This window comes from Scyliorhinus torazame, chromosome 14, assembly GCF_047496885.1.
Source record: "Scyliorhinus torazame isolate Kashiwa2021f chromosome 14, sScyTor2.1, whole genome shotgun sequence".
NCBI classification, from domain to species: domain Eukaryota; kingdom Metazoa; phylum Chordata; class Chondrichthyes; order Carcharhiniformes; family Scyliorhinidae; genus Scyliorhinus; species Scyliorhinus torazame.
In genome coordinates this window covers 150,384,238-150,397,304 of record NC_092720.1, presented here as the reverse complement: position 1 = coordinate 150,397,304, position 13,067 = coordinate 150,384,238, and the positions used below count along the sequence as shown (strand labels likewise).

Here is a 13,067-nt window from a genome sequence, read left to right as displayed (position 1 = left end):
TGGAGTCCTTGCAGAATGTGGGGTGTGAAGAGTTGTCGTTGAGGTAGCTGTGGGAATCAGTGTGTTTCTAATGGATATTAGTGGACAGACTCTCCCCAGAGGTTGAAATAGAAATGTGACTTCCGGGTGCGGCCATGCAGAGCTAGGTCGCATATTCGGCAGCTCCCCCTTGGAACGGGCTTTTGGGCTCTTTTACAGGGCCCCCACGGCATTTATTTGACATTACCCGGTGTGGGAAGAAGACTGCACAATTCCAGCATTCCCCTGACAGTGTCCCCCAGGAATGTTATGTCTTTTGGCTACCAGACCCGGCAGAAACAGTAAAAGATTTGGCTTGAGTTGCAGCAATAGACAAAAGCCTCTTCCAGCATGCAGAAGAGGCAAGCTTAAAGCTGAAATCTGACTTGACTCTATCAAAGGTGAATTCTAGCAGCAGAGGGAACAACTGTGAAAAGATCTGCCAAGGCCATTGAAGAAGCAGGGACGAGACTTTCGGTGGCGGCCATGGAGGAGTAGGTCGCGCATTCAGCAGCTCCCGTCTGGAACCGACTCTCAGACCTTTTTCAGGAGTTTCCATAGACTTTTTGGGGCAGACTGGTGAAGCGAACACTGCCAAAAGGATTCCCTCTCGACTTCCGGTTGTGGCTATGCGGTGCTAAGCCGCATGATTCGGCAGCTCCCGCTACCACGGACTTTCGGGCTCGTTAGAGGAGCCCCAACTGAATTTTTTTTTTTTGACGCAACCCGTGGGGAAGGGAAGAGAGAGGTCCCCCTCTAACGTCTATGAAACGGACCAGAAGTGTAACGGCCAAAGGAACGGCACTGGAGCAATGGGAGAAGCGAGGGGAAGAAAACAAAATGACAGTGGCCAGGGACAAAGGGGAGCTGCAGGAGTTCATCAAGCGCTTCTTCGAGGAGCAGCACGAGGAGATGCGCAAAGAGATGTTGGCGCCTATGCTTTCGGCAATTGAAGGACTCGGGATCACCCAGAAGGCCCACAAAGCTAAGATCCAGGAGGTACAGAAAAGAGTCAGTCAGAACGAGGACGAGCTCATGGGCCTGGCGGTGAGAGTGGAGCAGAACGAGGCGCTACACAAGAGGTGGGCGGGAAGACTCGAAGACCTGGAGAACAGGTCGAGGAGAAAGAATCTGCGAATCCTGGGTCTCCCTGAGGGAGTGGAGGGGGCTGATGCCGGGGCATACGCGAGCACAATGCTCGAGGCGATGATGGGCACGAAGACCCCTTCGAGGCCGCTGGAGTTGGACGGGGCACATCGGGTGCTGGTGAAGAAGCCCCAGGCAAATGAGCCACCAAGGGCGATGGTGGTGAGGTTCCACCTGTTCACGGACAGAGAGTGGGTAGTGAGATGGGCCAAGAAGGAGCGGAGCAGTAAGTGGGACAATGCAGAGATCCGAATATACCCGGACTGGAGCACGGAGGTTGCAAAGCGGAGAGCGGGTTTCAACCGGGCCAAAGCGGCCAACACTAAGGGAATTCAAATGGTCATTGGATAGACATATGGATGATAAGGGAATAGTGTAGATGGGCTTTAGAGTGGTTTCACAGGTCGGCGCAACATCAAGGGCCGAAGGGCCTGTACTGCGCTGTACTGTTCTATGTTCTATGTACCGAAAAGAAGTGAAATTCGGAATGCTGCAGCCAGCGCGACTGTGGGTCACATACAAGGACCAACACTATTACTTCGAAAGACCTGAAGAGGCGTGGACCTTTGTACAAGCCGAAAAGTTGGACTCTAACTGAGGGTTTGTGAGGGTGGGGGGGATGTTTTGGGGTTTGATGTGTGATGGTTGTTGTATATAGGGGGTCAATCTCGCGCAGGAAATGTTACATGGGCTGGGGGAGAGAGACAAGGCCGCGACAGGAGCTGCGCCAGAGGGGGCGGAGCGGTTTTGGAAAGCGCGGGGTGTTTCCCCGCCCGCGGGAAGGAAGGGGAACGAAGGAATGCATATGGAGTGGGAGACTCCCACGCGGGGAGGTCAATGGGACGGCGGGGGAAGCCGGGGTCAGCAGGGGTCAGCTGACTTACGGGAGTGACATGGGGGGAGCAAAAAAGCTAGACAGGGGTCTAGCGGGGGGAAGGGGGGGGGAAGGGTTGCTGCTGCACTGGCCGAAAGGGAATGGGACACAGAAGGGGTGGTCGGGACGGGGGTCCCCCTCTGGGAGACTGGAGGGTGAGGGAGGCGTGGACACGGGACTGGCCCAGAAAAGGAGATGGCTAGTCGGCGGGGCGTGGGGGGGGGGGGGGGGGGGGGGTGGTGGTGTAAGAGCCCCTCCAATCCGGCTGATAACGTGGAATGTGAGGGGCCTCAATGGGCCGGTGTAGAGGGCTCGAGTGTTCGTGCACTTAAAGGGACTGATGGCGGACGTAGCCATGCTCCAAGAGACACACCTGAAGGTGGCGGACCAGGCCAGGCGAAGAAAGGGATGGGGAGGACAGGTATTCCACTTACGACTGGACGCGAAGAATAGAGGGGTGGCAATATTGGTGGGAAAGCGGGTCTCATTTGAGGCCAAGACTATTGTAGCGGACAATGGAGGGCGATATGTAATGGTGAGCTACCGCTCACCATTACATATCGCCCTCCATTGTCCGCTACAAGGGACATGGGTGGTATTGGTAAACGTATACGCCCCAAACTGGGATGATGCAGGATTCATGAAGCGCATGTTGGGGCGCATTCCGGACCTGGAGATAGGAGGCCTGATAATGGGAGGGGACTTCGATACAGTGTTGGATCCAGCACTGGACCGCTCCAAATTAAGGACTGGAAAGAGGCCGGCGGCGGCCAAGGTACTTAGGGGGTTTATGGATCAGATGGGCGAAGTGGACCCATGGCGGTTTGCAAGGCCGCCAGCCAGGGAATTTTCTTTCTTCTCCCATGTACACAAAGCCTACTCCCGGATAGATTTCTTTGTTCTGGGTAGGGTGCTCATCCCGAGGGTGGAGGGGATGGAGTATTCGGCTATAGCCGTTTCGGACCATGCCCCGCACTGGGTGGAACTGGAGCTGGGAGAGGAGAGGGACCAACGCCCATTGTGGCGGCTGGATGTGGGACTGCTGGCGGACGAGGTGGTGTGTGGGAACGTGAGGGGATGTATTGAAAGGTACTTGGAGGCCAACGACAACGGGAGGTGCGGGTGGGGGTGGTATGGGAGGCGTTGAAGGCGGTGATCAGGGGAGAGCTAATTTCCATTAGGGCTCATAGGGAGAAGACAGAGGGTATGGAAAGGGAGAGGTTAGTGGGAGAGATTTTGAGAGTGGACAGGAGATACGCAGAGGCCCCGGAGGAAAGATTACTTGGGGAAAGACGACGGCTCCAGACGGAGTTTGACCTGTTGACCACAGGGAAGGCGGAGGCACAGTGGAGGAAAGCGCAGGGGGCGACCTACGAGTATGGGGAAAAGGCTAGTCAGATGCTGGCACACCAGCTCCATAAGAGGATGGCAGCGAGGGAAATAGGGGGATTCAAAGATGGAAGGGGAGCCACGGTTCGGAGTGCGACGAAAATAAACGAGGTATTCAAGGCCTTTTATGAAGAGCTGTACAGATCCCAGCCCCCAGCGGGGGAAGAGGGGATGAGACGATTCCTAGATCAGCTGAGATTCCCGAGGGTGGAGGAGCAAGAGGTGGCTGGTTTGGAGGCACCAATTAGGTTAGTGGAGCTGAGCAAGGGTTTGGGGAGCATGCAGGCGGGGAAGGCGCCGGGACCGGACGGATTCCCGGTGAGTTCTACAGGAAGTACGCAGACATGTTGGCCCCGCTACTGGTGAGGACCTTTAATGAGGCAAGAGAGGAGGGGACCCTGCCCCCGACAATGTCGGAAGTGACAATTTCTTTGATCCTAAAGCGGGACAAGGACCCACTGCAATGTGGATCGTACAGGCCGATCTCGCTCCCATGGGTCGGGGAGGGCAAGGTGTCGGAAATACACCAGGAGTTGAAAGAAGAGGGGGAAGCGCTGGTAGAAGAGTTGAAGGGTAAATCCGAGGAGGAGCTGGGGGGGGGGGGGGGGGAGAGATCGAGGAAGGTCTGTGGGCTGATGCCCTAGGTAGGGTTAATTCCTCCTCCTCGTGTGCCAGGCTCAGCCTGATACAATTTAAGGTGGTCCACAGAGCGCACTTGACGGGGGCGAGGTTGAGTAGGTTCTTTGGGGTAGAGGACAGATGTGGAAGGTGCTCAGGGAGCCCGGCGAACCATGTCCATATGTTTTGGTCATGCCCGGCACTGGAGGGGTTCTGGAGAGGAGTGGTGGGAGCAATATCTCAGGTGGTGAATGTCCGGGTCAAGCCAAGCTGGGGGCTTGGGACATCCTGGGAGGGGGGCGGAGAAGGGGGGACTGCCTGGGAGGGTGGATGAGCAGGAGATAACATGAAGGGTTGGGGAAACTGGTATGTACGGGTGAGGGCCAGTGTACAAAGCTGTGTAAATATCTCATTTTGCCATGTATATATAGAATCATAGAAGTTTACAGCATGGAAACAGGCCCTTCGGCCCAACCAGTCCATGCCGCCCAGTTTTTACCATTAAGCTAGTCCCAGTTGCCCGCACTTGGCCATAACCCTCTATACCCATCTTACCCATGTAACTATCTAAATGCTTTTTAAAAGACACAATTGTACCCGCCTCTACTACTACCTCTGGCAGCACATTCCAGACACTCACTACCCTCTGAGTGAAGAAATTGCCCCTCTGGGCCCTTCTGAATCTCTCCCCTCTCACCTTAAACCTATGCCCTCTAGTTTTAGACTCCCCTACCTTTGGGAAAAGATGTTGACTATCTACCTTATCTATGCCCCTCATTATTTTATAGACCTCTATAAGATCACCCCTAAGCCTCCTACGCTCCAGGGAAAAAAAGTCCCAGTCTAACCAGCCTCTCCTTATAACTCAAACCATCAAGTCCCGGTAACATCCAAGTAAATCTTTTCTGCACTCTGTCTAGTTTAATAATATCCTTTCTATAATAGGGTGACCAGAACTGCACACAGTATTCCAAGTGTGGCGTACCAATGTCTTGTACAACTTCAACAAGACGTCCCAACTCCTGTATTCAATGTTCTGACCAATGAAACCAAGCATGCCGAATGCCTTCTTCACCACCCTGTCCACCTGCGACTCCACCTTCAAGGAGCTATGAACCTGTACTCCTAGATCTCTTTGTTCTATAACTCTCCCCAACGCCATACCATTAACTGAGTAGGTCCTGGCCTGATTCGATCTGCCAAAATGCATCACCTCACATTTATCTAAATTAAACTCCATCTGCCATTCGTCGGCCCACTGGCCTAATTGATCAAGATCCCGTTGCAATCCGAGATAACCTTCTTCACTATCCACTGTACCACCAATCTTGGTGTCATCTGCAAACTTACTAACCATGCCTCCTAAATTCTCATCCAAATCATTAATATAAATCACAAATAACAGTGGACCCAGCACCGATCCCTGAGGCACACCACTGGTCACAGGCCTCCAGTTTGAAAAACAACCCTCTACAACCACCCTCTGTCTTCTGTCGTCCAGCCAATTTTGAATCCAATTGGCAACCTCACCCTGGATCCCGTGAGCTTTAACCTTCTGCAACAACCTACCATGCGGTACTTTGTCAAAGGCTTTGCTAAAGTCCATGTAGACAACGTCTACTGCACTGCCCTCATCTACCTTCTTGGTCACCCCCTCAAAAAACTCAATCAAATTTATGAGACATGATTTTCCACGCACAAAGCCATGCTGACTGCCCCGAATCTGTCCTTGCCTCTCTAAATGCTTGTAGATCCTGTCTCTCAGAATACCTTCTGGCAACTTACCTACTACAGACGTTAGGCTCACCGGTCTGTAGCTCCCAGGCTTTTCCCTGCTGCCCTTCTTAAACAAGGGCACAACATTCGCCACTCTCCAATCTTCAGGCACCTCACCTGTGGCTGCCGGTGATTCAAATATCTCTGTTAGGGGACCCGCAATTTCCTCCCTAGCCTCCCTCAACATCCTGGGATACATTTCATCAGGTCCCGGGGATTTATCTACCTTGATGCGCTTTAAGACTTCCAGCACCTCCTCCTCTGTAATATGCACACTTCTCAAGACATCACTATTTATTTCCCTTAGTTTCCTAACATCCATGCCTTTCTCCACCGTGAATACCGATGAGAAATATTCATTCAGGATCTCACCCAACTCTTGTGGCTCTGCACATAGATGTCCTTAAGAGGCCCTACTCTGTCCCTAGTTACTCTTTTCCCCTTTATGTATCTGTAGAAGCTCTTTGGATTCTCCTTTGCATTATTTGCCAAAGCAATTTCATGTCCCCTTTTTGCCCTCCTGATTTCCCTCTTAATTCTATTTCGACAATCTCTATACTCTTCAAGGGATCCACTTGATCCCAGTTGTTTATGTACGTCATATACCTCCTTCTTCTTTTTGACCAGAGTCTCAATATCTCGAGTCATCCAGGGTTCCCTACTTCTACCAGCCTTGCCCTTCACTCTAAAGGGAATGTGCTTACCCTGCACCCTGGTTAACACATTTTTAAAAGCCTCCCATTTACCAGCCGTCCCTTTGCCTGCCAACAGTCTCCCCCAATCTACCTCTGAAAGTTCCTGTCTGATACAATCAAAATTGGCCTTGCCCCAATTAAGAATTTTAACTCTTGGGCCAGACCTATCATTCTCCATAGCTATCTTAAAACTAATGGAGTTATGGTCACTTGTCCCAAAGTGATCCCTCACTAACACTTCTGTCACTTGCCCTTCCTTATTTCCCAAGACGAGGTCAAGTTTTGCCCCCTCTCTAGTCGGTCCATCCACACTGAATGAGAAATTCCTCCTGAATACACTCAACAAATTTCCCTCCATCCAAGCCCCTAATGCTATGGCTGTCCCAGTCAATGTTGGGAAAGTTAAAGTCCCCTACTATTACCACCCTATTTTTCTTACAGCTATCGGTAATCTCCTTACATATTTGCTCCTCAATTTCCCGCTGACTATTTGGGGGCCTGTAGTACAGTCCTATCAAGGTGATCTCTCCCTTCTTATTTTTCAGTTCCACCCATATAGACTCAGTGGGCGAACCCTCGGATATATCCCCTCTAAGTACTGCCGTGATGTTCTCCCTAATCAAAAACGCCACTCCCCCTCCTCTCTTACCTCCTGTTCTATCCTTTCTATAGCATCTGTACCCCGTAACATTGAGCTGCCAGTCCTGCCCCTCCCTTAGCCATGTTTCAGTCATAGCTATAATGTGCCATGTGCCCATCCATGCCCTGAGTTCATCCGCTTTGCCCGTCAGGCCCTTTGCATTGAAATAAATGCAGTTTAATGTAGACTTTCCTTGCTCTCTCCCCTGCTTTCTCTGGTCATGCTTTACACACGCTCCCTTCCTGCCTTTTGTTTCCGTCCCCACTGACTTCCTACATCGGTTCCCATCCCCCTGCCACATTAGTTTAAACCCTCCCCAACTGCACTAGCAAACACACTCCCGAGAACATTGGTTCCGGTCCCACCCAGATGCAGACCGTCCGATTTGTACAGGTCCCACCTCCCCAGAACCGGTCCCAATGTCCCAGGAATTTGAAACCCTCCCTCTTGCACCATCTCTCAAGCCACGTATTCATCCTAGCTATCCTGTCATTCCTACTCTGACTATCACGTGGCACTGGTAGCAATCCTGAGATTACTACCTTTGAGGTCCTACTTTTTAGTTTAACTCCTCACTCCCTAAATTCATCCCGTTTTTACCTATATGCACCACAACAGCTGGCTGTTCACCCTCCCCCTACAATTCCCCCTGCGGCCCTGCAGCCGCTCCGAGACATCCTTGACCCTTGCACCAGGGAGGCAACATACCAACCTGGATTCTTGTTTGCGTCCGCAGAAACACCTGTCTATTCCCCTTACAATTGAATCCCCTATCACTATATCTTGCTCTGCGCGATTTCTCGGGTTTTTTTTGTTACGAGGGAGGGGGGGTTATTGTTTGTAAGGGAGAAAAATTGTGTTGAGAAACTTTAATAAAATTTTTTTTTTTTGAAAAGAAATTGAAATGTCAAGGAAGGGAAAGGAAGTGGACCAAATGAAGTTGATAAGGGGTGGAAATTGGAAACAAAATTTATAAATTTTTCCAGGTGCAGACCCAAACATTAAGCGGAACCTAAACAATCATCCATATAAAAGAATTGTGGGATGGGGCCAAAGTAAGACTGAACAAGGAATGTTCCACATGCCCCATATAGAGACAGGCAAAACTGGAACCCATTCTTGTACCTTTGGTTTGGAGGAACTGAGACATGTTAAAGGAGAAATTGTTGATTGAGAGGTCAAGTTCAGCCAGATGGAGGAGAGTGTTGGTGGATGAGGATTGTTCGGACCTCTGGGGCGTCATTCTCCGACCCCCAGCGGGTCGGAGAATGGCCGTTGGCCGCCGTGAATCCCGCCCCCGCCGGTACCGGATATTCGGCGGGGGCGGGAATCGGGCCGCGTCGGGTTGGCAGGCCTCCCCACTCGATTCTCCGGCCCAGATGGGCCTAAGTCCCCGCCGATAAATTGCCTGTCCCACCGGCGTAAATTAGAGTACCTATTTACCGGCAGGACAAGGCGGCGTGGGCGGGCTCTGGGTTCCTGGGGGGGGCGCGGGGCGATCTGACCCCGGGGGGTGCCCCCACGGTGGCCTGGCCCGCGATCGGGGCCCACCGATCCACGGGCGGGCCTGTGCCGTGGTGGCACTCTTTCCCCTCCGCCTCCGCAACGGTCTCCACCATGGCGGAGGCGGAAGAGACTCTCCCCACTGCGCATGCGCGGGAAACTGTCAGCGGCCACTGACGCTCCCGCGCATGCGCCGCCCCGACATGTCATTTCCGCGCCTGCTGGCGGGGCAACAAAGGCCGTTTCCGCCAGCTGGCGGGGCGGAAATCCCTCCGCCGCCGGCATAGCCCCTCAATGTTGGGGCTAGGCCGCCAAAGATGCGGAGCATTCTGCACCTTTGGGGCGGCGCGATGCCCGTCTGAGTGGCGCCGTTTTGGGCGCCAGTCGATGGACATCGCGCCGTTTGGGGAGAATTTCGCCCCTGTTTGAGGAAGAAGCTGAGAGCCCTCAGACCATCCTGGTGGGGAATGGACGTATAGAGGGATTGGACATCCATGGTAAAGAGGAGGCAGTTGGGACCGGAGAACTAGAAGATGATGTACGACACCGGAGGAATCATGAATGTAGGTTGGAAGGGACTGGAGAAGATTCAAAAACTGCTTCTTCCCTGCTGTTACCAGATTCCTGAAGGACCCTCTTCTGGACTGAAGTGATTTCTCCACACATCTGCTCTACTGTTGTAGGACTACACTCCCTAAGCTTCCCCCAATGTCTATGACTATGTATTTACATTGTGTATTTATCATATGTCCTATGTTTTTCATGTATGGAACGATCTGGCTGGACTGTACGCAGAACAATACTTTTCACTGTACCTCGGTACAAGTGACAATAAATCTAAATTTAAATATGGAGTATATGTACATTCCCTTCCAGTAGATTATGTTGCATCACTTTGACTCATTGTTTGTGTGTACTTCATGTAGCCTTGTTAGGGTCCAGCTGCCTTTCCCTCGGTCTTCCCTTTGCCTTCCATTTTTTGTCATCCTCATTTCTACCTCCGTGCACCTCTGCCTGTCATCATGCTCTCTCACCCTTCCACCACTTTTTCATTGGTCAATCTTTACATTGCCTTCCTTCGACATTGTTTCATCAACATTGCCTCACCTTACTCCCAATCCCTGGTCGAACTTTGGTCCATTGGAGGTGGGGAAGGAGGGGGAGGTCCATGTATCCCACAACACAGTGCTATCCATAATGACTAGTTCAGCATGGAGCTGGTGGGCATGAAGCCGTCTGACGCAGCAGAGTGGCGTTCAGCACAAGAATGATGTAGCGCAATAGGAGGTAGACTCTGTATGTTGCACTCACCACAAAAGTCTCAAGTGAACTGGGGTCCGCCATGTGCAAGCCACTGGTTTGAGGCTGATGTGATTGGCCACTGGTATGACAGAAGATTGGAAGGCCTAATGGGATTTTGGTAATCTGCCGTTTTAATGAGCATTCATGAGATACAAATGGTGTTCATTCCACCAGGTAGCAGGATAACCGAGCCGCCATCAGGAGAATTTCAAACTGTTTCATGCGTGAGTCACTCCCGCGTCGGGCTGCCCCAAAGGTGCGGAATCCTCCGCACCTCCAGGGGCTAGGCCGCGCCAGAGTGGTTTGCGCCGCGCCGGCCGGGGGGGAAGGGGCTTGGCGTCACGCCAATCGGAGCCGAACGGCCTCCGCCAGCCAGCGCGAGTTGGCACATGCGCGGGAGCGCCAGAGTGTGCGGGTGTCATCCCAGCGCATGCACAGGGGGGGCTTCATCTCCGCGTCGGTCATCGTGGCGGTCCACAGCAGCCGGCGCGGAGGAATAGAGTGCCCCCACGGCACAGGCTCGCCCGCGGATCGGAGGGCCCCGATCGCGGGCCAGGCCACCGTGGGTGCACCTCCCGGGGCCAGATCCCCCGTGCCCCCCCCCCCCCCCCCCCCCCCACCGAGGACCCCGGAGGTCGCCCACGCAGCCAGGTCCCGCCTGTATGTACCTGTTGTAATTTACGCCAGCGGGACCGACCTAAAACGGGCGGCCACTCGGCCCATCACGGGCCGGAGAATCGCCGGGGGGGGCCGCTACCAGCGGCCGCCGATGGCGCGGCACGATTTCCGCCCCCGCCAAATCCCCGGCGCCAGAGAATTCGGCAGCTGGCGGGGGCGGGTTTCATGCCAGCCCCCGGAGATTCTTCGACCCGGCGGGGGATCGGAGAATCCCGCCCCTTGTTTCTTTCTAGATCCTCCCATCCTACGCAATGCAAAACCCAGTGTGGGCAGGATGGGAGAATTCCACCCATTATGACAAACGTGAACATCACCCAATGTTGAAATGTGGCAGATTTCTCTGATGGGTCCTTATTTCTCCATCTTTTAGGGTCCATTACTCTACCAGCTCTTGCTATAGGGATGGTCCTCGGTGGACTCTTTATGAAGCGTTTCAACATCGCCCTGGTGAAGATCCCCTGGTTTGCATCCTGCATTCTCACTGTTGTTGTTATTCTGACAATTCCCCTGTTTTTCATGGGATGTTCAACCCAGAAGATTGCTGGAATCAATTACATGGAAAATGTCAACAGGTAATCCTGAGTTTGGGAATAATTATCTGTCAATATAAATGAAAAGGAGAAAAGGAAATCTCTTAATTGATGTGTGACTCAATTAAAAAATACTGGTTTGTAATTGTATATATTTGCTATGTTTGTTGCGATCAGCCTCACCTCTTGACTACACCAGTGCAGAGAAACCTATTCCCACCATTTGACCAGTGTATAAAAAAATAAAGTCACTATAATCCCAGATGATATGGGCTGCTTTTCCCTTTATGGGGGAGAGCTGATTGCTGCTAATTTAACCTGAGAATCACCACACCTCAGGCAAGAGAAAAGGATGAGAAGGCTTCAGAAAGAACGTCTCTCCAGCGAGACCACAATTTCCATGAATATCCTCAGCCTGTACAGAAATTGAACCTGTAAATTGAAGCGGTGTGGGTTAGGTTGATGTTAGATTAGGATAGGTGGCCGGCACAACATCATGGGCTGAAGGGCCTGTACTGTGCTGTACTGTTCTATGTTCTATGCTGTGCACAGTACTCCAGATGTTGCTCACCCTGTACAACTGAAGCATGAACTCACTACTTTTTAAAAATTCCCCTCACAATAAACAATAACATTCCATTAGCTTTCCTAATTACTTGCTGTAACTGTATGTGATCCATACACAAGGACATCCAGATAAGGAATCTCAGAACTCTGCAATCTCATTAAGCCCATTTATTATTCATCCATCTCTCACACAGACAATGACCTCCTGAGATTATCATAGATTATCATAGAATTTACAGAGCAGAAGGAGGCCATTCAGCCCATCGAGTCTGCACCGGCTCTTGGAAAGAGCACCCCACCCAAGGTCAACACCGCCACCCTATCCCCATAACCCAGTAACCCCACCCAACACTAAGATCAATTTTGGACACTAAGGGCAATTTATCATGGCCAATCCACCTAACCCGCACATCTTTGGACTGTGGGAGGAAACCGGAGCACCCGGAGGAAACCCACGCACACACGGGGAGGATGTGCAGACTCCGCACAGACAGTGACCCAAGACAGAATCGAACCTGGGACCCTGGAGCTGTGAAGCAATTGAGTTATCCACAAGGCTACCGTGCTGCCCACCATTACTGCTGGTGTGCTAGATTGCAGGTCCGAGCATGGCCCTCGGAACAGGGGATTCTGTTCCTGGAGCTGTCTCTCCATGAGAGTCACCATTTTCCCCAAGGAGGAGGCTGTGCACTCTGCTCAGAGTTAAAGTGGCGCTCAGGCTCCACATGGACTCCATGACAGAGACGTGGACCCTCCTGAATCTCCGTCAGATCTCCCCATGCATCCCACTGGACATCCAGCATCTACCACCTAATGGACAACTCCAGAGACTCATCATGTGCCTCGGACTCAGCTTTGTCCTGAGCACCAACAATCCTCCAACAACTGGCACTCTGCGCCTCTGCCGGCTCCTCTTGTGAGTGTGCCATGCCATCCCACAGTGCACTACTATTTGAGCTATTGAACTAAAGCTCACCGATATGCTTGTTTCTGTACTTGGTTGCATGTGCCTGGGCGTGATGTGGGTGGATCTGTCAGCGGTGCCTACTCAGGTGTCAATGGAGGGTGTTGGGAAGCCTGCTGACTCAGGAGGATGGCTCACCTGAGGAAGGAAGCCTTTCGTGAGAATGGTGATGCCTGCGGAGAATCAGACTTCTCTCCAGCGAGATCACAATTTCCAATTTATCAGGACCCTCGCCACCGGCGGGATGATAAATCCACAGCGAAAGGCCGGGAACCTCATTTTAATACATTATAATATCATTAGTGAGTCTTCTCTCTTACTCACTGAATATTCAGTGGTTGCAAGTGTGACGTCACACTGGCACGAT

The 13,067-nt window shown here is 52.2% G+C and overlaps 1 protein-coding gene across 4 annotated transcripts in view; it reads left to right on the top strand.

The window, feature by feature from the left end:
• LOC140390088 (solute carrier organic anion transporter family member 2A1-like) overlaps nt 1-13,067 on the top strand; it is a 626,095-nt gene that overhangs the window by 534,142 nt on the left and 78,886 nt on the right. For all 4 annotated transcript variants that reach the window (XM_072474991.1, XM_072474992.1, XM_072474989.1 and 1 more), the window contains one exon: nt 11,010-11,211. In XM_072474991.1, coding sequence (XP_072331092.1) covers nt 11,010-11,211 — 202 coding nt within the window. The remainder of the gene's footprint in view (nt 1-11,009; nt 11,212-13,067) is intronic.